Below are 26,929 nucleotides of genomic sequence, written 5' to 3' on the forward strand. Positions count from 1 at the left end.
GATTGGTTGATCTCAGCGCGCGACATGGCGAAGTTTTGTAAACAGTTTAGAAGGGTTTTCATGATTTTATTTATCTAAATAATTGCTTGTTATAAAGGATGTTTTATACCAGCATCTGCGTTTAACTGTAAATGAAAAAAAATATCACTACAGTAATTGGAATAATGTCTCCGGAAATAGTTAGATAATTTGTTTTTCAGAATTAATGCTGTGCAAAGTGTATAAGGATGGACTGCGTTGCAACTGGAGGAAATGTCAAAGGTGACATAGATATGTGAATAATTTACTGTTTTGTTTTCCAGGAAAGTTTTCTTTATGGAAATAAAGTTTCATTGCGTGTTATAGTTCAGAGAAGGTTCCCTTAATGGTTCTGTAACTTTTAAATAATTTGAAATAACTCTGGATGGTTAGGAGAACGTTCTTCTAACGTTAGGGGAACATTGGGGGAACATTCTCTGAACCATCCCTAGACAAACCTGTTATTGTACTCGTACAGACCTGGCCTGAGTTTCCCAAAAGCATCGTAGCACAAAGATCATCGTTAAATGGTAAAGCGAGCAGCACAATAAACGCTCTCAATCCTAGTTAAGATGCTCTTAGTGTTAAGAGGCTTTTGGGAAACCCACCCTTGGTTGGTTGTCATCTAATTAGTATATAATAGAACAGGGCAGACATAGTCTCATCTCATTATCTCTAGCCACTTTATCCTGTTCTACAGGGTCGCAGGCAAGCTGGAGCCTATCCCAGCTGACTACGGGCGAAAGGCGGGGTACACCCTGGACAAGTCGCCAGGTCATCACAGGGCTGACACATACACACAGACAACCATTCACACTCACATTCACACCTACGGTCAATTTAGAGTCACCAGTTAACCTAACCTGCATGTCTTTGGACTGTGGGGGAAACCGGAGCACCCGGAGGAAACCCACGCGGACACGGGGAGAACATGCAAACTCCGCACAGAAAGGCCCTCGCCAGCCACGGGGCTCGAACCCGGACCTTCTTGCTGTGAGGCGACAGCGCTAACCACTACACCACCGTGCCGCCTCACATGAATAATATCTGTAACCACATATATTTATTATTGTCATTACAGAATACACAATCACAAATGTAATACAGAATATTTTAAATAATACTGGCTGACGTTGAGTGGTATATCAGATATCGTTCAACTCACTAAATATCATGCTAGCTGAATGGAATATATCTGATATACCAAAAAAAAAGCCAGCCAATATTATTATTATTATAATACAAACACATTCGATGGAACAATGATAGATTTTACAAGAAGTTAACAGGGTTTACAAATTGTTAGTCGCTCACTAGCGCAGAAGTTTTACTTGTAATACGTATCTTATGGCATTTTCAGTTCACTGTGATGGTTTACCACGCCACCGGCAAACACAGAAATGCTTCTGCACATGCACAGCAGAAAACTTTCTCATTGGCTACTCGCATCATATCTGACATGTGATGTCATGTTGTCTTGACAATCATGCAATATTGTAAACCATATTTAACCCTCATTTTCCATTGGGTAGAGTGACGTAATACACATCGGATAAGTAATATGCTAATAATATTGCATGCTATCAAACCAAATGAATGAGACATGCTGGAAAGGAATAGAATACATGTTTCTAAGTATCCTGCATCTGTAATAATATTTTAAATCTGCATTTCCTTTTTATCAGCAAAATATTTTCAACAGTGTCCTATTTATTGTAATTTCCGTGTAAATGTTCCAGAATGGACTGCATCCAGAACATTAGTTTCTCTGCAAAAATAAAAGCAACCTTTGGCAAACTCTGAGAACTTCCTGCAAAAGCCTGTTAGTTTGTAGTTAAAAAAATTATACCTATTTTGAAAAAAAAATGGGTATAATAATTTTTATAAAATAAAAAATTATACCGGGCGGCACGGTGGTGTAGTGGTTAGCGCTGTCGCCTCACAGCAAGAAGGTCTGGGTTCGAGCCCCGTGGCCGGCGAGGGCCTTTCTGTGCGGAGTTTGCATGTTCTCCCCGTGTCCGCGTGGGTTTCCTCCGGGTGCTCCGGTTTCCCCCACAGTCCAAAGACATGCAGGTTAGGTTAACTGGTGACTCTAAATTGACCGTAGGTGTGAATGTGAGTGTGAATGGTTGTCTGTGTCTATGTGTCAGCCCTGTGATGACCTGGCGACTTGTCCAGGGTGTACCCCGCCTTTCGCCCGTAGTCGGCTGGGATAGGCTCCAGCTTGCCTGCGACCCTGTAGAAGGATAAAGCGGCTAGAGATAATGAGATGAGATGAAAAAATTATACCTATTTAATTTCCTTTCGAAGAATATTTCAGGAATAGTGCTGATTTTGTTTTTTTTTTTTAACCATGATAGAACATTCCCAAAATGTTATAAAACGATTCACAAAAAAGGCGATCAAAAGCCAACATTAGGGAAAGGTTCTGCGTTTGCTGGGATATTATTTGTATATTTTCATGGTATCATTAGTGTGTTTTTTGTATGTAACCCTAACCCTTCTGTATGTATCTTACAGTGCTGGCCAAAGCAATACACTCCCTTTCAAGGATTGGAGAAGAGCTTTACTTGGAGCCCACTGCGGATGGGGTTAGTGTCTATGCCTGCGTGGTCATGTGGCCATTAATATTGCTGTATTAAAGGTGCTATATGTAAGAACTTTAGTTTAAAACGTTCAAAAATTAACTAAAATTATCAACAGCATGTGAAGAAATAAGATTTGATGTTATGTCAAAGGCATCTACAGTATGTATTCTGTTTCAGAGATATCTACTGAAGTTAGCATGTTAACCAGTGAGCCCTGAGACAGGACGGGCTGTCCATCTCGAAATACTTTGTACCTCAAAAGGCGATAGTGGGTCACTGTAGCATCCATTACATTACAGTACATTACGGGCATTTAGCAGATGCTCTTATCCAGAGCAATTTGCAACAGGACCCTAACACACCCCACCCTGGGAGCAATTGGGGGTTAGGTGCCTTGCTCAAGGACACGTCATCCATTCCTGCTGGTCCAGGGAATCAAACCAGCGACCTTTTGGTCCCAAAGCTACTTCTCTAACCTCTAGACCGTGGAGGAGAGGAGAAGTACAAGTGCTGCCCCAAGGACATGTTGCATACCTGCCAACCTGTACGCATCTTGCGTAGCCGCTACGTATTTTTACCTCATTGTACGACTGTACGTTTTCACATTAAAAAGTACGCATATCGTCCGAACTCGCATTTCAGTCAAGTTCTCGCTGAAGTTGATACCGCTGATCTGTGAGAAAACTCAAAGCCAGAATGGAACGCTTTGCCCAATCCCACCGCCCCTCTTCCAGAGCGTGTGGCTCTGCCCTCTTCACCCCTCCCCTTCCTCCTTCGCGTCTCTGACTTGAGTGCAGCGGTGCAGCCAGGTGGCTAGAGCGAGTCGGGGATTGAAATGTCGGTTAGAGACGTCGTTTTTATATTTGTAACAGAAACGGTTGTTTCACGTGTACTCGAGCTTCCTAGCCGTTATTTTGTGCATTTACAATACCAGCAGTACAGGCTAGTTCTTCATTTAAGTTCGAAGCCGTCACTCGAGGTTGCATATTCGATGCGGTAACCAACGAAACCTGATTACAATTCCTCTCGCGCGGTCATTGAATCACTATGATAAGTACCACTTTATTGATGTGCTCAACAAAACGTAGCGTGTTGTATATCTTAAGGGCAGTCGGTAACTTCTGTCAATGGTAGCCTAGAATGTTTGCAGATGATGTGAAGTCGAAAATTGGTCATCCCTCTTATGAAAAAACCTGCGTGGTACTGCAGTATCAAATGCTTTTTTTATACAGTATTACTGCAGTAAATGCAATATTTCGAATGCAAATGCAATAGTTTGCACATGAAAAAAGCGTACTACAAAATACTGCAGTGTACTGTATAATGCAGTATTTTTACTGTATAATGCAACACTCACTCACTCACTCACTATCCGGAAATTAGCGTCCGTGTATCCACATCAGAGTGGGTCGGACGTCGCATGGAGAACAGCAGCATGCCATCGAGCTCTGTCTTGGGTGTCGCTGGCAGACAGACCAGCAGCCTTCAGATCATTTTTCACGCATTCCTGCCAGGACTTCTGGGGCCTGCCAGGACGTTTACGACCGGCGACTTCAAGGTGGCATCCGCGATTGATGATGGAGTTGCTACGCTGCACGTGGCCAAACCAGCGAAGTCGCCGACGCCTGAGGGTAGACTCCAGGTCTGTCAGACCGAGCCTCCTTCTCAAGATAGATGTGCTCGATCTATCGTCAGGCTTGGTATGCAAAATCCAACACAGCATGGCCCTCTCGTTTCTTTCTAATCTTCCGAGCTCACAACTTTTCAGGGGCCAACACTCGCTAGCATAAAGCATAGCACTCCTTACACAGCTTTCGTACACTTTCCCACGTGTTGATAGAGACAAACACCTGCATGTCAGGACTGGGAGGAGTTCTCTGAACTTGCCCCATGCACATCTAGTTCTTGTAATAGTAGCAGCCTCACAGCCACCACCCGATGTGATGGTGTCACCCAGATAGCAAAAGGAGTCAACGACTCCAAGCGTCTGACCGTCAACAGTGACATGTTCGCATGGCCTGTTGTCAATTGGGCGGGCTGTTCCTAGACACCTTCTACATCTGAAGCATGGGTCAGCAGTGAGCCTTCCTTTGATGTCGCTACACCTTTTATGGATCCAATGAGAACAGCCTGTGCAGAAGATAGAGTTGCTACCCACGCCACCCCGGCAAACACCACACGGGAACTTTCCCGAGTCTTTTAGGGGGTTTAGATTGGGGCCAAGAAACATCACCTTTGTCTTGTCCACATTCACTCGCAGGCCCTTGGACTCGAACCCTGCCTTCCAACGTTGGAATTTATTGAGCACATCCTCGAGAGATTCAGATATCAGAACCAGGTCGTCTGCATAGAGTAGCTCCTAGGGGCAGCCCGTACGGAAGTCTCTTGAAAGAGCCTCAAGGACGATGATGAACAGAAGAAGACTGAGGACAGAGCCTTGGTGAACTTGTTAAAAAATGCAAAAGTCTAAACCTATTGCATGGGAAATTTGTGCATACCATGTTTTGTGTTGAAAGTGCCTTTTTTACATACTGTATTAATTTAATGTGTTGTTATTTATTTTGAAAGAGTGGCTCTGGTTTAATTTCATTTCATTTGCACATGTATTTAATGTTTGTTGTGCTTTTCAAAACGGAAGGAAGTTCCCAAGAGCCATCAATAACAGTTTCCCAAAGTCTATCAATAGGAATGTTTTACAAAACTGGACTATGTTCCCAAGGTCAATCAATAAAACTGGATTGAAAGTGTGTTTTTGGTCTGTGGGGGCGCATGCGCGCCGGGTTGGGGTGAGGTTGACGCGAGGGGGGGTTACTCATGAAATTGTAAAATTGTACTCATAAAATTTTTTCAAGGTTGGCAGGTATGCATGTTGTAACCTCTTGTCAATCATGTTATCATATTGAAGGTACTGGCCCCGATTATAGAGAATGTCAAGTTACATCACACTGTGTTGCATTTTGGGACGGGGCGCCATCTTGTGACTAACCTGCCTCGTTTGCTTTGCCGGTTACAGTGGATACCTTTTGTTTTGTTTCGCTAAAAAGTTGGTTAAATCAGTCAAATCTGATGGAGAAGGGCAAAGAGAAAAGGGGAAGGGAGAGGAAGGACTGTACATTTCCTTGTTGCTTATAACAGGAATGGACATCCAACTTTCTGGTGATTATACTGCCCCCTATTTGTTTGGAGTAGGAATTCGACAGATGGCCAGTTTTTACATATAGCACCTTTAAAGGTCTTTATGCAAAAAGTGTGATGTATTGTTTCTGCTTTTGATATTTTTATTTATTTATCCAATATGTTTGTGTGCCTTGGTATGTTCCGTACATCATGTGCTTGCGTCTCTGCAGCTAACCCTGCGGACAGTGAACTCATCCCGATCAGCGTTCGCCTGCTTCCTGATGTCTCCGCTCTTCTTCCAGAGGTACCAGGCTCCTCCAGACCAAGCCTTTCGCTGCAAGATGCCCATCAAGGTAACAGGCAAAGTCTTACTACGTTCATGGGTTTCTTCTCACCCTCTTTTTTTTCTTTTTTTTAAAGTCTGTGATATTACTTTCTTGTGTGCCAGTTTGTTCTCATCTCATCTCATTACCTCTAGCCGCTTTATCCTGTTCTACAGGGCCGCAGGCAAGCTGGAGCCTATCCCAGCTGACTACGGGCGAAAGGCGGGGTACACGCTGGACAAGTCGCCAGGTCATCACAGGGCTGACACATAGACACAGACAACCATTCACACTCACATTCACACCTACGGTCAATTTAGAGTCACCAGTTAACCTAACCTGCATGTCTTTGGACTGTGGGGGAAACCGGAGCACCCGGAGGAAACCCACGCGGACACGGGGAGAACATGCAAACTCCGCACAGAAAGGCCCTCGCCGGCCACGGGGCTCGAACCCGGACCTTCTTGCTGTGAGGCGACAGCACTAACCACTACACCACCGTGCCGCCCCGCCAGTTTGTTTGTTTATTTATTTATTTATTATGTTATAGTTTGCATGTCTCTGTGTTGTTGTTTTTTTTTCCCCCGTCCTCTAAAAACGTGCCAGTAGGAGGATTGGATACTGTACATTTTGCCTAGGTGTGAATATGTATGTGAGCAATGATTCAAATCAATGAATCTTTACAACTCTTTGATTCCTGAATGTCTTTGTGTAGAGTCAGTGTTTTAATGTGTTTCTGTTTTCTCTCGCTCTCTGTCTCAGAGTGTACAGGCGGTGTTCAGGTCTCTCTCGTCTCTTGAGCGCTCTGTGGAGAAGTGCCGGATTGAGATGAACGCTGAGAAGAGTCGTCTGAGAATCACGCTGCACTGCAAACATGGTAAACACAAGCTTGGTCCTTGATATAGTGGAGCTTTCATGAAGGAAACATTTATGGAAGGAGTCTCAAGTGTTGGTGCTTTGTAAGGGCCCGGTCCTACAACACCGATAACTATACCTGTAACTACAACCATAACTCCACCTCTGCCTGAATTTACTTCCAGTCTGGAGCAGAAACACCACAACTATAACCCCGACTCTAATATCACTTGGTCTTGACACTCAGGGAAATAAATGCATGCAACTTAGGAATAGTCATGGAATTTTTTTCCAAGTAGTAGCACATTATTCCGGGTCATACTGTACAGCTTGGACTTCAAAACAACCCATGTACACACTCCGGTGGTTGATATAATACAGATAGATCACGGACTACGGAAATATAATAAAAAAGGATCCAAAATACGGAGTGGTTACGGATTTTAATACAGACGTTAATAATTCACAGATTGGTCACGGACGTTTCAGTATATTACAGATTGGTTACCGATTTCATACAGATAATGCATCACGGATAAAAAAAAAAAAAATTAACCCTCATCCTACCATGCTATTTTACACCTTAGTCTTACCATGTGGGGTCCGTTTGGACCCCAATACTTTTCTTTAAAATTAAAGCTTATAAAGACAAAATCACCAGATAAGTTTTGTTCAGAACATCTTGTATTAATAACAGCAATACACTAAAGGGCCCAAGGCATAAAGAACACACTTAACCTTCATCCTACCAGCCAATTTTACATACACAAACTACCAGGCGGGGTCCGTATGGACCCCAGGAGGGAATACCTTGAAATCAATGCAGTAAGAACCAATTCAATGCAGCAAACAGACATAACTTTATTGAAGAACAAAATCCACTATGGCTGAATATCAATAATGTATTATAAATGCAATAACATTGCAATAATATTGCAATAACTAGCATACATGTAGCAAATTATAGCGCACCAAAAAAAATTGGCATTATATACATGATTTTTGCAGCTCATGCAGCTGTAAAACATTCTGGATTACAACTTAGGTCTTTTCTTACAGAATTTAAAACAAAAAAGTAATTGTAAAATAATTTCAGGCTTTTGTTTTGCAGCCTGTGCTTATTGCAGCAGTGGGGTCCACACGGACCCCAAGAAGGAATGCCTTGGTAGTTTCATTATGGAACATAAAAGAAATAAAAGAAGTTAACTTTCAGTGTGCTATTCAATTATAAAATGAAAGACAGATAAACTTTACTCTGGGGTCCGGTTGGACCCCAGTAACAAATTAATTATACCTTCACAATGCAAAAAGCTGATCTTCCGGTGCTTTAGTGTTTTAATTAAGACATAAATTCCGACAAATTCATAAAACGGTGAGGCAGTATGTCACATATTTTTAAAATGGCAAACAAACATATAGGTGCGGGGTCCAGATGGACCCCACTTGGTAGGATGAAGGTTAAGAAGTATAAAACAATTAAATGCCGAAGTTCATAATTAAAATATCGTACCTGCATTTATATGTTTTATCAATTTACTATTCACATATCCATGAATCTGTGCTTTGTATTATATTTTTTATTTTCCGCGAATCTGTATTTCGTGACTTCATGAGGCAACAAAGATGTACAAAGATGCCCGGGGAAAACAGCATGTGCTTAGACAGCATCACATGTAAACAATTACCTGATTTGTCAGATGTTGATCTCACCGATACGGATAAACCCAGACCTGGGCTGTAGGGATCGTGATCGGTCTGGTGTGAGCACCGAGCACAACCTGCAGGGGACCGATTTATTCATACATATCGTTATAGTTGTAGTTATAGTTTTCAGTATTGTGGGACCAGGCCTTAAAAGGATAGTTCGGGATTTTTGACATGAATCTGTATGGCATCCCCATCAATAGTGTCGTGCAAACACACTGACTTACCCCTGACAGCATCCTGTGAGTCCAGTTCTTGTCCAGTTTTGGTCCAGACGAAAGTAGTCCGGCAAGTTTGTTGGGGTCACGAAAGTAAAACGTTTTTCGTCTCAAAACAGTACGTGTTCAAAAGAGTGATATATTTGCATCACAAAACCGTTGCCAAATAAAAAGTCAGACCTCGAAATCGCTTGGCACTATTTTCTCTCCCTCGGTATCACTGCGCGCTGCCGCCAGGTGACAGCGAAATGCAGACCCACTAAGCTGGTGGGAGACCAAGGCTGCACTCTATCCACGGCTTACACACGTGATGGCACGGAGGATGTGTATAGTGGCAGCATCTGTCCCCCCAGAGAGGATCTTTTCAAAAGCAGGACAGATTATAACTGAGAGGAGAAATAGAATCAGAATTAACTAGTTAATTGCAGCAATTAAAGGAATAGGTAGGAAAAGGAAGGCGCAAAGACACCGCGCAGCGCCTGAAAATGGGTTTTCAGGCGCTGCGCACCCGTTTTCAGGTGCTGCGCGGTGTCTTTGCGCCTGCAGCGGTGCTTTGCCTGTGCTGTGGCTGAAGATAGTTCCAGATATAAATTGGTCTAGTAAATCCCTTCGTGTTAATTTGCATTGATATGTGTACTCGATGTGACTGTACAAGTCATGAGAAATAATTATAAAAAATCTTGAGTTATTTAATTCACTTTTGCAACGACAATGCTAGCTGGACACGCCGGATTACAGCGACTACGCTAAGCTAAGCTAAGCTAACCTGGGCGTTTATAGATCAGGACAATGGCTGGGTCGGCTACAAAACGCTTTGGCTCATTCATCCAACTCTAGGGACTGCAGGGACTGACTCAATTTCATCTGGGGGTGGCGTATTCCTTTAAATCAAAAATAAAATCTCAGGAGCCGTTTGGGAGCCGAAAGAGCCGGCTCCTTATAGTAAGAAGAGCCAAAAGAGCCGGCTCCCGAAAAAGAGCCGAAATTCCCATCACTAGTAAACAATGAATGAAACAGCCGTGGCTGTCACCTGGCGGCAGCTCGCAGTGATAAGAAGGGAGAGAAAATAGCGCCAAGCGATTTCGAGGTCTGACTTTTTATTTGGCAGTGGTTTTGTGATGCAAATATATCACTCTTTTGAACACATACTGTTTTGAGACGAAAAACGTTTTACTTTCGTGACCCCAACAAACTTGCCGGACTACTTTCGTCTGGACCAAAACTGGACAAGAACTGGACTCACAGGATGCTGTCAGGGGTAAGTCAGTGTGTTTGCACGACACTATTGATGGGGATGCCATACAGATTCATGTCAAAAATCCCGAACTATCCCTTTAACAGTCAGTATGTTTTCCGCCATGGGAAAGTCTTCAGGAACATGTCTTTATAACATGACAAGCTGTGTATTTATTTTTTTTCCTTTAGGCCACCCATTTTTTATCTTTAGGTTCACGGATTTTTTCAACATGTTTTTGATGATGCCGGTCGAAATGAAAATAAAAGTGTCCTTGTCCAATTTTTTTTTTTTGCATGGCAAAATTTCAATGTCGGATTAAGATGATAAAATAATTTAAATTCAAGAGACACACTTTATATACATACACACACACATACATACTAGTGCATCTCAAAAAATTAGAATACCATGGAAAAGTTCCTTTTTTCATAATTTAATTCAAAAAGGTAAACTTTCATATATTCTACATTCATTACATGTAAAGTGAAATATTTAAAGCCTTTTTTGTTTTAATTTTGATGATTATGGCTTATAGCTCATGAAAATCAGAAATCCAGCATCTCAAATTATTAGAATATTCCCTAAGATCAATCAAAAAAAGGATTTACAATACAGAAATGTCCAACTTCTGAAAAGTATATTCATTTATACGCTCAATAAATTGGGGCTCCTTTACCATGAATTACTGTATCAATGCGATGTGGCATGGAGGTGATCAGTCTGTGGCACTGCTGAGGTGTTATTGAAGCCCAGGTTGCTTTGATAGTGGCCTTCAGCGTATCTGTATTTTTGGGTCGGGTGTTTCTCATCTTCCTCTTGACAATACCCCATAGATTCTCTATGGGGTTCAGGTCAGGCAAGTTGGCTGGCCAAACACACACAGTAATATCATGGTCAGCAAACCATTTGGTAGTAGTTTTGGCACTGTGGGTAGGTGCTAAGTCCTGCTGGAAAAGGAAATCAGCATCTCCAAAAAGCTCGTCAGCAGATGGAAGCATGAAGTGCTCTAAAATCTCCTGGTAGATGGCTGTGTTGACTTTGGACTTGATAAAATACAGTGGACCAACACCAGCAGATGACATGGCACCCCAAATCATCAGACTGTGGAGACTTCACACTGGGCTTCAAACACCTTGGATTCTGTGCCTCTCCACTCTTCCTCCAGACTCTAGAACCGTGATTTCCAAATTAAATGCAAAATGTACTTTCATCTGAAAAGAGGACTTTGGGCCACTGAGCAACAGTCCATTTCTTTCTCTCCTTAGCCCAGATAAGACACTTCTGACATTGTCTCTGGCTCAGGAGTAGCTTGATATTAGGAATGCGAAAGTTGTATCCCCTTTCTTGAAGATGTCTGTTCGTGATGGGTCTTGATACACTGACACCAGCCTCAGTCCACTCCTTGTGAAGCTCTCCCAAGTTCTTGAATCAACTTTTCTTGACAATCCCCTCAAGACTGCGGCCATCCCTGTTGCTTGTGCACCTTTTCCAGCCACCCTTTTCAGCAATGACCTTTTGTGGCTTACCCTCCTTGTGGAGGGCATCAGTGATCATCTTCTGGACAACAGTCAAGTCAGCAGTCTTCCCCATGATTGTGGTTGTGTGTACTGAACTAGACCGAGAGATACACTGTGTTCATACTGTTTTACTCAAACTCGAAATGAAATATTCTAATATTTTGAGATGGGTTTTTTTATGTTTTTGTACTGTATGCCATACTGATTAAAATAGAAAAATGCTTGAAACATTTTAGTTTATGTGTAATAAGTCTATAATATACAACATTTTCACTTTCTTAAGTAACTGATGGAAAATATTGAACTTTTTCACAATATTCTAATTTTTTGAGATGCACTAGTATGTATATATATATATATATATATATATATATATATATATATATATGCACATTGAAGGCTGATGCGTTCGTGCTACTTGATTCGATAGGACTCTCTGCGGCACCATCCTCTTCTAATTCCACAGTCAGATACTTGCAGCCAAAATCGCGAACTAACGTTATGGCAGGCATATTCGGCATCGCGCTCGTTACATCACCACCTTCTTTCTGAGAACCAAAGATCGTTTTGATCTTTTCATTGTTTACTTTCAACGCTTGAGAGACGAAATCGCCCACGTTTTGGTTAGTGAGACAGTGAAAAGCCTTTTCTTTACCACACTTTATGCTTACGTACAGTTGAGGCGATAGCTCGGAATCCATGCTGTCAGCGTCAGCCATGGTCAGCACGAGGTTGACACTGTCGTAAAGCGGTCGTAAATACCATAAAAACATTCAAGTGAATACTCAGTCGTAAATAGTTTCGTTTTCGGACTCGGCTGAAGTGGATATATACAACACACTTTGTCGTTTGTATTTGCGATTCTAATACTTTTTACTTAAAGAAATATGACCTAGTACCAGGGATACAGTGCTGTTACAAGAAAAATGTGACTTTTTTTTTTACATTTCTTTTTGTACGTTTCGGCGGTTAAAATAAAAATACGCACAGATGTTTTATTTTTCTAGCGGTAGTATTTAACTGCCGTCGGCGGAGCCGTGATCCGAAAAATCTAAAATAAGTCACCTTAACTTCATGAGAGAGGAAGAAAGGTTGGTGAGGCAACAGCGCTTTATAGCTACTACAGTATAATTGTAAGTAATAACATGAACTAAAAAAAAAGGTAATTGTTGACACATTAGTGGGGTGTAAAAGGAATAAAACACTTTGGGACATGAAAATAATGAAGTGTGTGTGTGTGTTTCAGGGCTTTTAAAGACACACAACCTATCCTTTCAGGACTGTGAAAGCTTGCAAGCAGTGTTTGACAAGGACACCTGCACCAACGTGCTTCAAGCCCAACCCAGGTCCTCCTTCCTCCCTCTATCTCTCTTTTCCTGTATCTGTAGTTCACTCTGTATCTCTCAGTTTCTTCTATAGCGTCTCCGCTGTCGTCTGTGTGCAGGTTGTGGGTGGATACAGTTCTGCATTTCCCGCCCTCTCTGGAGGAAGTGAGTGTGTCTGTGAGCGGTGATCGAGTTTGGCTCAGGACCCACGTGGAAGACGATGCAGGTGATGGTGTGTCGGGTTTCCCTGTTATTTTCTGTTCTGTAAAACGTCTTCACAAGAACGAGACACTGTTCCTTTTTTACTGGGCCTGATGCTGGTACACTGGTAATTGTGGTCAGTGTGGTTTTCCAACATGTTTCAGATGCATCAGGTGGCTGAAAGAGCATCTCTCTCTCTCTCTCTCTCTCTCTCTCTCTCTCTCTCTCTCTCAACTCAGTACAAGCTCAAACCCAGGTCTGCAATCGAGCCCTCTTAAGCCCTTACGTCTTTATTTTTCACTTTTATATCCCCCCTCCGTCTTCAGCATTTAAGATTGTCCCATTTTGTTACACACTGGTTTGCATTGTACATTTTTATATCTTCAGTCAAAAATTAGGTTCATCGCAAATATGGCGGACATATTAAACGAAGGGCGGCACGGTGCAGGGTGTCCGCGGAGTCTAAAAAAGTCTAAAATTACACATTTTCAATTTTAAGTCTAAAATACAGAGATATTTTGCACTGTTGGTCTAAAATATCATTTGGGTCATTTAAGACCTAGGTTACGTGCAGAATTATTCTGCACCTAGAAAATCTTCCCGGAAGTTCCTTTCAGCACCTAGATGTCACCCGGGATTGGTTGGCATCTCGGTGCTGAAAGGAACTTCCAGAAAGATTTTCTAGTTTCGGTTGTGTTGCCAGATTGGGCGGTTTTAAGTGCGTTTTGGCGGGTTTTGAACATATTTCGGGCTGGAAAACGTCAGCAGTATCTGGCAACACTGCCGGCGGGAAGATTTCCTGGTTCCGGTTTACAGCGCTGACTCAGTTCGTGCAATCGCTGGTGTTGCGTAGGCTACCGTGTAAGCTCTGTCAATTTCAGCGACAAATTAAAAATGGAAGCGGGCGAATTGGTTCCTAAAAGAACTAGTAAGGGGTCAGTCATCTGGCATTTTTTTTGGATATCGCGAGGAGGACGTGGAACAGCAAATGCCAGTTTGTAAAGTGTGCAAAAAAACCTGTCATCACGAAAGGCAGCAGCGCTACATATATGTTCCATCACGGGCGCAGATAGAGGGTGGGATGGGTGGGATTCGTCCCATCCAGATTTAAATTCACCTCGTTTGGTCCCCCCACTTATAGGGAGGAAAAAACGTCTATGCTGTCTTTCTTTGCATAAGGCAAACCTCACGGAAAAATCAAAAGACTAATTACCATTCGGTTTATTGAGGTGCACAGCAGTACATACATAGTTGCAACAACTCACATAAAACAAAACAAAGACTGATATTCGGTTGGTTGAGCTGCGCAGACTGCACAGGTTGCGAGCTCGAGCTTGGTTGCTGTGGTTACCCACAACAAGTTTGACAGGCATATCGGGGACAGCTCCTAGTTCAGGACCCCAACACGGCATGATGAAGGGTGCCAAACCGAAAAGGTAGAAAACGATTGCATCGTTTTTTCAAAAAACAACGACTGTAAGTAAACTGTGCCTTACTTTATCATATCACCTTGCAATTTTTTGATAGTCTGTTCAAAGTAATGTCGTAGTGAAAGTAAAATCGTACGGAGTAGAGATGCCTTTCTGGTAGCCTCCTTCTTTCGGTGGTAGCCTGTAGATACAGTGCTCAGAAGGCAGTTTTAATGTTTAAAGGTCTGATGACACGTTTTTGACATCTTTGGCGATGTTTTATAACATAAAAAGTAATTCCCGATGATCCATATATTAATTCACGAAGGCGCCTATTTTACAAGTTATGATAAAAAACGCGGCTATTTGGGCAAATTTGACGGGGCTGCAGCACCCAGGAGACGAAAGAGGAGGAGCTATATGACGTCAGCGAAAGAATCTTCCTCCTCACTTACCAGTTTGTTGTTGATGCGACAGGTGTTCAGTTTATCATTATTAGTATTATATATATAGTTATTATGCCTTCGCATTGTGTTGCCGGCTTTTGCTCCAAAACCCACAAGGATGGGGTAAGTTTATTCAAGTTTCCCAGAGATCCCGAGCTGCATGCGAAGTGGTGAGGCAAGTCAGGCGCACTCGTGACAAGTGGGAGCCCTCACCAACATCCGTCCTGTGCTCTGAACACTTCGATTTGGATTGTTTTGACACCCTTCCCAGCTTAAAAGAATCTCTTGGGTGTGCAGTTCAGCACAAACGTGTGTTACTACCATCAGCAGTGCCTACAGTATTCCGGAGGGGGTCTACTAGTAGCTATGCCGGATCCAGCAGTCGTCTGGGACAAGGCGACTCCTCCAAAGACAGTCCTCCTGTCAGAACATGTGTTGAGAAACGACATAAGATAAAGGCACGTAGAGCTATAGAGTGCTCCGACATGATGCTAAAAATAGTAACACTGCGGTCTGCACGGCCATCTTGGAAGTGACTCGCTCCAGAGCGCTCATAGAGTACACATTCATGATAATCATAAATGTAATCATAAAGTCGGCGTGATATCAGTCATGTATTTGCTTGTGAAAGCTTGCGGCTTTCATGCAACTGCCGCCTAGCAACGAGAGGCAAAGGGTAAAGAGGGGAGGCTATCATAGATTCTATTCGGAAGAGATCAACACATGATTGCTTAAAAATTAGGTATTTTAACAATTTGCATCGGTTTTGTGATTATCGTGACACTTGTGTGTTATATAGAACTGTATGTCTTATCAGCACATCGAGGATCTTCCACCGGAGGTTTTAGCAAGTACTCGTAGCAACACTACACTTTACCCTTTGCCATGCGTTGTTAGGGAACGGTAGCAAGTACCCCGATGACCGACTTCAAGAATATGTAGAAAAAATTTAGAAATTATACTTTCCAAAAGTCATTTGAGCTTGGTGTATTGCATTTCCATTTATATTGTAGGTGCTTGCTGATGTTTTTGCGGAGTATGACGCAGCTGCTGAATCAGAAGCTGCAGAGTTTGTATGTACTAGTTGTGAACATTCACATTATTATCAATCTCATTTATTTAATATCAGATAAAATCATGCCATCATGATCACTGCTTAAAGTACCAGTATTTGGTTGTTCTTTTGTTCAGAGGAAGAGCTAGCACTAGAGAGTTCACCGGCGTTTTCATGCGCCATTTCCATTGAGTAGAACAGCCAGTGAACCGCAGCGTGTTCTTCCGCTGACGTCACAGCATGGCCGCGAGCCACGGACCCAGTTTTCTTGCGCTGTGCAATTAAAAGTTGGATATTCGCGTAACAACAGCTTCTTTTCACGTAATTATAACAGAAATCTAACATGTTTGCCATGTTGTATAGTTTATTTAAGAAATTGCATAGAGTCATGTTCGTGTCATCAGACCTTTAATCTGGCGTTCCCTGCCATAATTTCAGCGAGCATATTGTTTCATAAGGAAACTTTGCGAAGAGTTGTTGACTGACTGCTGCTCACGCAACACACAGGCATAGTTAGAAAGTCAGGATGCACTGGTTTACACTTTACACAGACCTAGATGCTATAGATAAATACAAAGGGTAGACAAAACAGTCAGCAGTCATCCAGAACACACACACATATTCAACCCACATGACATCCTGTCGTGTCAGTGGTAAATAGCACATGAGCGCACCAGACATCACAGGTGTGCTCTATTCCTACTCTTTATTTATTAGTAGGCCTAAGCTAAAGGTTGCAGGGATGAAGGAGTGATGGTTTTTTTGTCTTAGCTGAGTAATGCCACTGCCCTGAGGGCATCAGAGTATATTCCTCGCACAACACATGGTGGGGTTGGGGTTGGTTTGCTGGCAGCTTTATCCCCCCCAGGTCAAAAAACGTTTCTGCGCCCCTGTGTTCCATCACCTGAAAACTCACCCGGGACAGTATGAAGAGTCTCTTAAACTCCGAACTACTTGCCCACGAGCTAACCCAAGCTAAACAAATGACCATAGCGGCCTCGTTCTCCAAAGCCACCCCATATGGGAAAACGAGTCAGAGATGGAGAGCTATAACGGATGCAATCACTGACTTCATTGCCGAAGACATGATCCCAATTAGTACAGTGGAAAAACCAGGCTTCCAAAAATGACCAAACACACTCGATCCCAAATATGAGTTGCCTGGTCGCAGACATTTTACAGAGGAGGCAATACCGGAATTATACCCATCTGAGAGGCAGAGCCAGAAAACATTCAGTTCAAAAGTGTGCAAAGAGGAAAATTATGCTTTGCAGATCTCTCTCTTCTCTCCCTCAATCTCTCTCTCTATTGTGAATGTTCCAGTGGTTCTCAGTAGTCAGGTTAATAGCTTGGAGATCTATTTTTTTAAATAATTTAATGAGTGAGCACTTTTCTTATTGAGGCTAAATGTCTTCCTCAGTGTTGAGCTTGCGCTTTATTGGTTTGAGCTCTGAGCAGCTCTGTATTGTGTTGCCCCTTTGTTGCAATTTTCAAGATTGTTTTTGCAGTTTGTGCCACATCTTTGTTGAATAAAAATAGTCTTATTTCAATTCAATTGTGATTAATCACCAACATGAAAATGTAAAATGTGTTGTTGAAAACCACCTGTAAAGTTAACCAAGAATGTTATTTAATCTGCAGGGATTGTAGTGAAAACAGTAAAGAGTAAAAGTTAGATTTCATGGGGTTCTTTAGAGGAGGTTTAAATATATCGAGATGTATATCGTGAAATGGAGAAAATGTATCGGGATATAAATTTTTTCCCATATCGCACAGCCCTATTGTCACGGTTTGTAGCAAAATGGGCAAATGCAAGTTTAACGACTGCTGGCTTGAACGCAATGATTTCGTAGACTGGTTAAAACGTGTACCAAACAATCCGTTTAAGGCGTACTGCACATTGTGCAAAAGAACACTCAAACTCAAACTCAGCACCCTGGGTGTAAAGGCACCGGAATCGCACGCGAAAGCGGAGAAGCACCAGGCTGCCCATAAAAGTCTGCAACATTCGCATGCCATCACTCAATTTTGTTCACCGTTGTCAGGTCCAGGCACATCTCGAGACGGTGTATCAGCTAACTCCATGCGAACTGTAACGTTACAACACACAAACCGTACAGAATCGAATGCCTCATCCTCAAGTGATTTGCGGGATGTCTTTGGCTCCACTGCAACTTAGTTCCTCATTAACGCAAGAGCACACCCTAGGGATGTAATGAGTTCATTGGTGAATGATAATAAATTTTGTTATTTCGAAAGTAATTCAGGCTCTCCCAATTTTCTTTATTTTTTTTGTGCGGCATAAGTCTTAAATTTAACCTGTTATGGTCTTAAAAAGGTCTTAAAAAGTCTTAAATTGAACTTGTTCAAGCCTGCAGAAACCCTGACAGTGGTGTAGTGGTTAGCGCCATCGCCTCACAGCAAGAAGGTCCGGGTTCGAGCCCCGTGGTCAGCGAGGGCCTTTCTGTGTGGAGTTTGCATGTTCTCCCCGTGTCTGCGTGGGTTTCCTCCGGGTGCTCCGGTTTCCCCCACAGTCCAAAGACATGCAGGTTAGGTTAACTGGTGACTCTAAATTGACCGTAGGTGTGAATGTGAGTGTGAATGGTTGTCTGTGTCTATGTGTCAGCCCTGTGATGACCTGGCGACTTGTCCAGGGTGTACCCCGCCTTTCTCCCGTAGTCAGCTGGGATAGGCTCCAGCTTGCCTGCAACCCTGTAGAAGGTTAAAGCGGCTAGAGATAATGAGATGAGATGAGATATTAAACGTACAAAATTAGTGAAGCTGAAGTCTAAACTGAATAGTGGCTGTAACTTTTAGAGAACTTTTAACCGGAGCACTCAAATTACATTTACGCCCCCAAATAACCGACTTCTTTTACAACCAAAATATGTATTGATTTTAATTTGACATCCAGATGTTTTTGGGGTTTTTTTCTGAAGAAAAACTTAAATTTAACTGGTCTCTTCCTCCATTTCTCACCAGACTCCTCAAAAGCCATGATGACCGAGTTGTGTTTGAGCTCCGAAGAGTTTGATCACTTTGCTATCGGCTCTCAGACCAGCATCACCTTCTGCCTCAAAGAGCTCAGGGTAAACATCCATACACTAGCATCAATTCTGCATCGACTTACGGAACTTCCTTCAAGATATTTCCTCGAATGGGTTTTTTTAAGCCATAGCAAAGAATTTACTTCATTTTCATCCTTATCAAGTCATTCAATCAGCACTGGTACCTGGTAGATGGGGGTGGAGACATCCTGAAAGAGGCCACACCCATCAGGAGAGAAACGTTTCATTATAGAGCAGTCAGAAAATCTTTGCGTTGATTTGCAGTGATGCTTCAGTCTAAGGGACAAGTAGATGCAAACCATGCTAGCAAAAATAAATCCCCCCCCCCCCCCCCCCCCCCCCCCACACACACACACACACACATACCTGGGTCCGTCTCAGAAACTGGTCTCTCATTTGGGACATTATGGTCAAAAAAGAAATTTTCTAATTTTACTTTTTTTTTTTGCATTTACCTAACACTCAATGTTTCTTTTGTCATGTTTAATAAGAATAAAGATACTATCGTGCTTTATCTGGCCTCCACTGTGGACAATTTTTTTTATTACAATTCAAATGCTTTTGTAAAATTGATTTACATATAAAATAACTACGTCATGAAGAATTAAAGCCCCTCCTTCACAGATGAGTGAAAATATTGAATAAATTTCCTCTTTTGATTGCTTGGGTTAAAAATGCCAAGTTATGATGACTGAATTGATTATTCACTTAAATATGAATCATATGATACATTTTGGGTATTTGATATGGCGAAATAGGACACAATGGAAAAATCAAGAACACACCGGAAAAATGAGAATAACGGCGGTGGTAAAAGAACAGCGACTGTACCGGCTGAAGGTCGCGCGGGTCTCTGCTGCGGCGCGCGAGCAACGGGACATCACTACCGCACCGGACGGAACGCGAGGTGGGGGCGGGGCAAAATGACTGGCCGTAGATTCTATCAAAAGTTTGATCTAAATTGACCATGGTTGCAAAATATTGGCCAAAAATACGCAAACACTGCGAAATATGAAAGTAAGATGAAAAAGAAACATTCTATTGCTTTATACTGCAAGACTAAAACAAAATAAAACTGTCAAAACTCACCTTTTCAGTGATAACGTCCGAACAGATCACCGGCGTAACAGACCGCAAATGGAAGCACGATCAAATTCTAACTGTTGGAGTGGAAAATTCCATTCTACACATGCAAATTGTTAATGTGTGTCCTTCCCCGCACACAAATAACACGCTACGGTAAAAAATAGACCACAACTCATTTTATAGCTCAGAAATTCATACAAGACCAGCTACCATCGTAACATATTCTGTAAGAAACATATTCTATACCTAACTTTCAGCTTTCGTTTTAAAAAACAAAATTGCAGATTTATAACTAAATTTTTATATGGCGTAGTGATTTTAAGTTACTACTTTTGGTGAGGTAGTGACCTCGACCCTGAGGCTTTCCGTTTAGATCAAAACACACGATCGTATTGGTTTTGCGGAAAATGGAGTTACAACGGTGATCAAATATTTTGCATGATGTTTTATTACGGTTATGATTATTCTGTGAGCGCGCCAATCCTTAGGTGGATAAAGTTACAACTTAAAATACAATTAGTGATAACTGTCGACTTTTCAGTGGACTACAACCTTTTTAAGGGAATGCGATGTAGTCGACCGTTTATCATGTCCCAGATCAAGCCGCCATTTTTCCACAAATTTGCAGAATTTTTGCCAAATTCTGAATAAAGTATTCACATCAAAGATTTAGTTTTATCTGTATTATTTCTTTCATCATTTTATTTCAAATTAAAACCAACATCACCATTCAAAACCGTATAGTTTATTGACTGTGAGTATATTTAGTGGGGGACCCCCACAGTACCCAGTTTCTGAGACAGACCCACATACATACATCATAAGTACAGTTTTTCCTTTAATTTGTCCCTTTCTGTATGAAACACAGATGATCAGGATTCATACAGATGCTTGAAAAATGCATAATTGGATTTTTAGTAAACATGGTGAGAATATTTGATGTATTAATTATAAATGGCCAAAAATAACATTTGGTAGAAAATAAAAGCGGGGCGGCACGGTGGTGTAGTGGTTAGCGCTGTCGCCTCACAGCAAGAAGGTCCGGGTTCGAGCCCCGTGACCGGCGAGGGCCTTTCTGTGTGGAGTTTGCATGTTCTCCCCGTGTCCGCGTGGGTTTCCTCCGGGTGCTCCGGTTTCCCCCACAGTCCAAAGACATGCAGGTTAGGTTAACTGGTGACTCTAAATTGAGCGTAGGTGTGAATGTGAGTGTGAATGGTTGTCTGTGTCTATGTGTCAGCCCTGTGATGACCTGGCGACTTGTCCAGGGTGTACCCCGCCTTTCGCCCGTAGTCAGCTGGGATAGGCTCCAGCTTGCCTGCGACCCTGTAGAACAGGATAAAGCGGCTACAGATAATGAGATGAGATGAGAAAATAAAAGCGTTTCTTAGCTTCTCCACTGGTTAAGCTTCAGAGATGTCCACAAGCTCCGGCGACCAGCGGTTTTCTCCACCTACTCGTGCCCAGAGGGGGAAAAAAACCCTTGCCTTTCAATGTTCAAGCGATTTATATAGTCTCCGCTGCTCATAATTTGCTGCAAATCCAGTTATTTCACTACAAAATTGTTTGTTTGTTTGTTTGTTTTCGATTCAGGTCTAACATGACCGGAAACGACGACATATTTGTTGATCGGTTCTCATGCTCTGATTGGCTTTCATTCAGTTTTCACTGATAGGATATTTAAACAAAGTTGACATGAATATTGTGCGCCCAGATCCAAAGACTGTAAAGTATTATCATTGTTTTATTTGGGGTACAACAAGCAAAATTGAAATGTAAATAAAGTTGTGTGAATTCAGTTTTGTTTTCTTCAATTTATTAGATTAGAAGGGTATGAATGATAAGTGAACTTAGAGAAAATAATTAGAAAATTCATCATTCTTTATCTAAGAATTATTTGCATATCCAAAAGCTACCTGAAGTATAGAGATGTCTGGTCCCTTAGCTAAGGTTTCATACTTTATAAAGTGCAAATAACTAATTGGGCTTTCAGTCATTTCTTTGAACTGTTCTTTTTCTGTGGCAGAACGATTGTACAGCATACAGCTTTAATTAAAAAAAACAAACACTAGAATTTGGTGCATAAGTTTTAGTTTTCTGAAATCAACACAGGGTCAAAATTATACATACAGGGTCAAAAATTTACATATGCTCACTTAGATTATTAATTCAGAGGTGCTGAAACTTCCAAACTGTCTCTTATCTTGCCAAGGCTGAGGTCTCTTAACTTCCTGTTACTAATTATGATTCACTACAGCTGGTAGCTTCTCTGTGCCTTCATAAAAAGGGTTTGTTTACAGCACTCGTTGGCTTGACCAAGACACAGTAAAATGGGAAAGTCCAAGGAGCTCCGTGCAGATCTGAGAAAGAGGATCGCAGATATACACAACTCCGGAATGTTTCTTGGAGCCATTTCTAAACAACTGCAAATTCTAAGATCAGTTCAAACAATTGTATGCAAGTTATTGTGAGGTGGAGTCACTTTGCCAAGCCACTTTGCTTCAAGAAAACCCAAACTGTCACCCTCAGCTGAAAGGAAATTGGTTTGGATGGTCAGGAACAACCTGGAAACCACCATGGCACATCCCTGCCATGAACTGGAAGCTGATGGATCACTGTCTACAGTTCAGATCACTATGGACTAAGAGGCTGCTATCCAAGAAATAACCCCCTGCTCCAAAATTGACACCTTCAAGCTTAACTAAAGTTTGAAGCTGACCACACGGACAAAGAAAAGCCTTCTGGAGGAAAGCTGTATGGTCAGATGAGACAAAGATTGAGTTGTTTGGCCACAATGACCGCCATGTACAGAGGGACACTGTACCAGCTGGTGGTGGTGGTAGGATCATCATGCTCTGGGGCTGTTTTGCTGCCAGTGGAACTGGTTCATTGCACAAAGTGGATGGAATAATGAAGAAGGAGGACTACCTCAGAATTCTTCAACATAAACCATCAGAAACTTGAACACGACTTGGGATTTGGGAGTTACAACAGGACAATGAACCCAAACACACATCAAAGCTGGTTGTGGAGGATAAAGCGGGCTAACATTAAGCTTAAAACAAGTCCTGACTTCAACCCTGTTGAAAATATATGGACCGTGCTTGTAAGTCGAGTCCATGCCAAGGGAAAAAAAAAACAAATTTAATTGAACTCAACCAATTTTACCATGAAGAGTCGTGAAATATCCAGCCAGAATTCTGCCAGAAGCTTGTTCATGGTAAACAAAAACGTTTGGTCAAGGTGAATCTTGCAAAGAGACATTTTACCCAAATATTAGGTGTGCTGTATGTATAATTTTGACCCTGTGTTGATTTCAGAAAACCCAAAGAAAATTAAAACTTGTGCACCAAATTCTATTTTTTTTAATTAAAGATGTATGCTGTACAATCATTCTGCCACAGAAAAAGAACAGTTCAGAGAAATGACTGAAAGCCCAAATATTGCCTTGACATTCAAATCCAAGATGACATTCATGTCACTGTATGTAAACTTCTGACCACAACTGTATGTTACAGAGCCAGTACTAGAGGGTAACTGAGAAAGCCACACACACACACACACACACACACACACACACACGCATCTGGAGGGAAATTTCACACACATTTTGCAAGTGTTTTACAGGGAAATGGTGAGTTATTTATTAGCTGAGTGCACCAGAAGGCATGTAAACTTCTAAATTTTCTGTAGGGGTGGGGCTAGACCCCCTAGCATTAGCATGCCTTTGGCCCCTATTACTTTGTTTTTTTTAGCCGGCTACTTCAGATTTTCTGGAGAACCCTGAGTTTATTGTGTGTTCAATTGTTATTTGTCGTCTTATTGTTTTCAGTGACCGCAGTTTCTTTTGCTTTCCTAATACTTAAATGTTGGGGCGGCACGGTGGTGTAGTGGTTAGCGCTGTCGCCTCACAGCAGGAAGGTCCGGGTTCGAGCCCCGTGGCCGGCGAGGGCCTTTCTGTGCGGAGTTTGCATGTTCTCCCCGTGTCCGCGTGGGTTTCCTCCGGGTGCTCCGGTTTCCCCCACAGTCCAAAGACATGCAGGTTAGGTTAACTGGTGACTCTAAATTGACCGTAGGTGTGAATGTGAGTGTGAATGGTTGTCTGTGTCTATGTGTCAGCCCTGTGATGACCTGGCGACTTGTCCAGGGTGTACCCCGCCTTTCGCCCGTAGTCAGCTGGGATAGGCTCCAGCTTGCCTGCGACCCTGTAGAACAGGATTAAGCGGCCAGAGATAATGACATGAGGTACTTAAATGTTGCTCGTGGAAAATGACTTCAGAATGCTGTATGTTCGTTTAAACCCTTTCTCCCTGGCTCACAGGGTTTGTTGGTCTTTGCTGAGACAGCTGGTCTTCCCATCTCTATGTACTTTGATGAACCTGGAAGGTAAACTACTTAATACATTAACCACAGATTGTTCTGTTTTGTCCTAAATGTATGTACTTTATAGTTAATTTGTACTGTGTGTGTGTGTTAGCCCCGTTGTCCTGAGTGTCTCCGACAGTGTCTTAGAGGTGGATTTTGTACTCGCTACTCTCTCTGAAGACGCACACCAACGTAACCACATCAACAAACCCGATGGGTAAGGAGATGTTTGTGAGCAGACACTATTGGCACTATTTACTAATTACATACATTTTTATTAATGTATAACTTTGCTCAGGCTCTCTTCCTTACCGTCTCCCAGGCCCCGCCCTGAACCTGAACTCCCAGTCGATGACTTCATGTGCGATGACATAGACTCGTATCTCATCGCCATGGAGACCAGTGATATCGCTGGGCCGTCCCACAAACTTCAACCTCAACCGCAAACTTCCTCCACCAATCGCAAAAGCCTTCCGCTCAGCGAAGAGGAGGAGGAGGAGCCAGTCGAGAGACCCCCCAATAAGAAGGTTTTACAACGTTATTGTATTTTAAAAAGACGTGCATATCTGATCAGCTGTTATTCATCACGTTTTCATTCTCTCGTTGTCAGTTCTGCTCGCTTTTCTTTGGCTCCGTGCTGCCGGCTGGTTCTCAGCCGACCAACCAGACAGTGCAGAGTCAGGAAGTGCTCGCCAGCGACAGCGAGGACGAGAGACAGTCAGAATGAACCCTACAGCAGCGACGCACTCGGAAACCAGAAACAAGAAAAAACAAATGGATGATCCACATGGAACGTCCTTTTTATTGTCATTTCAAAGTTTTTGTTTGTTTTAAAAGTTGAATCAGAAGTGAAGCGGTCAAAAGAAGACACGTCACGCCCAAATCACTGTACTGAACTCACAAGTCAAAGTCAAATTTCATTCCTGACCTTGCAGCAGCCATTAAAGGACACTTCAAGCACAAATGAGTTACCTATAAATGACTGGTTTACACAATAAAACCAGTCATTACTACGGAAGCCGCGAGAGGCCCTTCATATAATCCTTTTTTTTATTCACCTTGTTATCCCGAGATAACGACATAATTAATTCAGGATCTCGAGAAAACAACACAACTAATTCGAGATCTCGAGAAAACAAAACCGTTATTCCGAGATCTCGAGAAAACAAAACAATTATTTCATGATCTCGAGTAAACAGCTGAGAAATGGTTCATTCAGGTGCGCCAAGAGACTTGTGATATGCTGACTTTGGGGCTATTTCTCATCCTGTATAGACGCAACTTTGGTCATTAGAATGTCTGGAATAATCGATCACCTAATAAGGCAGTATTTTGATCAGGGGTTGACTCGAGATCATGAAATAATTGTCTTGTTTTCTCGAGATCACGGAATAATTGTCTTGTTTTCTCGAGATCACGAATTAGTTGTGTTGTTTTCTCGACATCCTGAATTAATTATGTCGTTATCTCGGAATAACGGTTTTGTTTTCTCGAGATCTCGAATTAGTTGTTTTGTTTTCTCGAGATCTCGAATTAGTTGTTTTGTTTTCTCGAGATCTCGAATTAGTTGTTTTGTTTTCTCGAGATCTCGAATTAGTTGTGTTGTTTTCTCGACATCCTGAATTAATTGTGTCGTTATCTCGGAATAATTGTTTTGTTTTCTCGAGATCTCGAATTAGTTGTGTTGTTTTCTCGACATCCTGAATTAATTATGTCGTTATCTCGGAATAACGGTTTTGTTTTCTCGAGATCTCGAATTAGTTGTTTTGTTTTCTCGAGATCTCGAATTAGTTGTGTTTTCTCGACATCCTGAATTAATTATGTCGTTATCTCGGAATAATTGTTTTGTTTTCTCGAGATCTCGAATTAGTTGTGTTGTTTTCTCGACATCCTGAATTAATTATGTCGTTATCTCAGAATAACGGTTTTGTTTTCTCAAGATCTCGAATTTGTTGTTTTGTTTTCTCGAGATCTCGAATTAGTTGTGTTGTTTTCTCGACATCCTGAATTAATTATGTCGTTATCTCGGAATAATTGTTTTGTTTTCTCGAGATCTCGGAATAACGGTCTTGTTTTCTCGAGATCTCAAATTAGTTGTGTTGTTTTCTCGAGATCCTGAATTAATTATGTCGTTATCTCGGGATAACAAGGTGAATAAAAAAAGATCATATGAAGGGCCTCTCGCGGCTTCCGTACATTACCATTAAAGCATCACTCTTTTTTTTTTTTTTTGGCTTTTACTGAGGTTAAATTCTGATTCAGGAAGTCACAACATTCAAATACCAAGTAATTTATACCATAGTGCCGCTGGATTCTTAATCTGATTAATTGGTCATTGGGTATCGATTCATTTTCTACAACAGCAGCGCTTACAGCTCCATATAGTCGAAGGCTGATGATA

General features: G+C 42.0%; 1 protein-coding gene across 4 annotated transcripts; it reads left to right on the forward strand.

Moving 5' to 3' along the window:
- Positions 1–25,595, forward strand: rad9a (RAD9 checkpoint clamp component A). Of its 4 annotated transcripts, none has more exons than XM_060927324.1 (11): positions 1–261; positions 2,539–2,609; positions 5,954–6,076; positions 6,809–6,923; positions 12,824–12,923; positions 13,022–13,134; positions 18,995–19,101; positions 24,485–24,549; positions 24,641–24,745; positions 24,827–25,055; positions 25,139–25,595. In XM_060927324.1, exons 1-11 carry the CDS (start codon positions 228–230, stop codon positions 25,253–25,255), a joined length of 1,179 nt encoding a protein of 392 aa, XP_060783307.1. In that variant the 5' UTR covers positions 1–227; the 3' UTR covers positions 25,256–25,595. The 4 variants fall into 4 exon arrangements, with proteins under 4 accessions (XP_060783307.1, XP_060783309.1, XP_060783308.1 ...); XM_060927326.1 differs by having other exon boundaries at positions 2–261; positions 24,851–25,055; XM_060927325.1 differs by having other exon boundaries at positions 2–261; positions 13,022–13,128.
- Positions 25,596–26,929: the final 1,334 nt, after the last annotated feature.

The sequence above is a fragment of the Neoarius graeffei genome, chromosome 8 (genome assembly GCF_027579695.1).
Source record: "Neoarius graeffei isolate fNeoGra1 chromosome 8, fNeoGra1.pri, whole genome shotgun sequence".
NCBI lineage: Eukaryota > Metazoa > Chordata > Actinopteri > Siluriformes > Ariidae > Neoarius > Neoarius graeffei.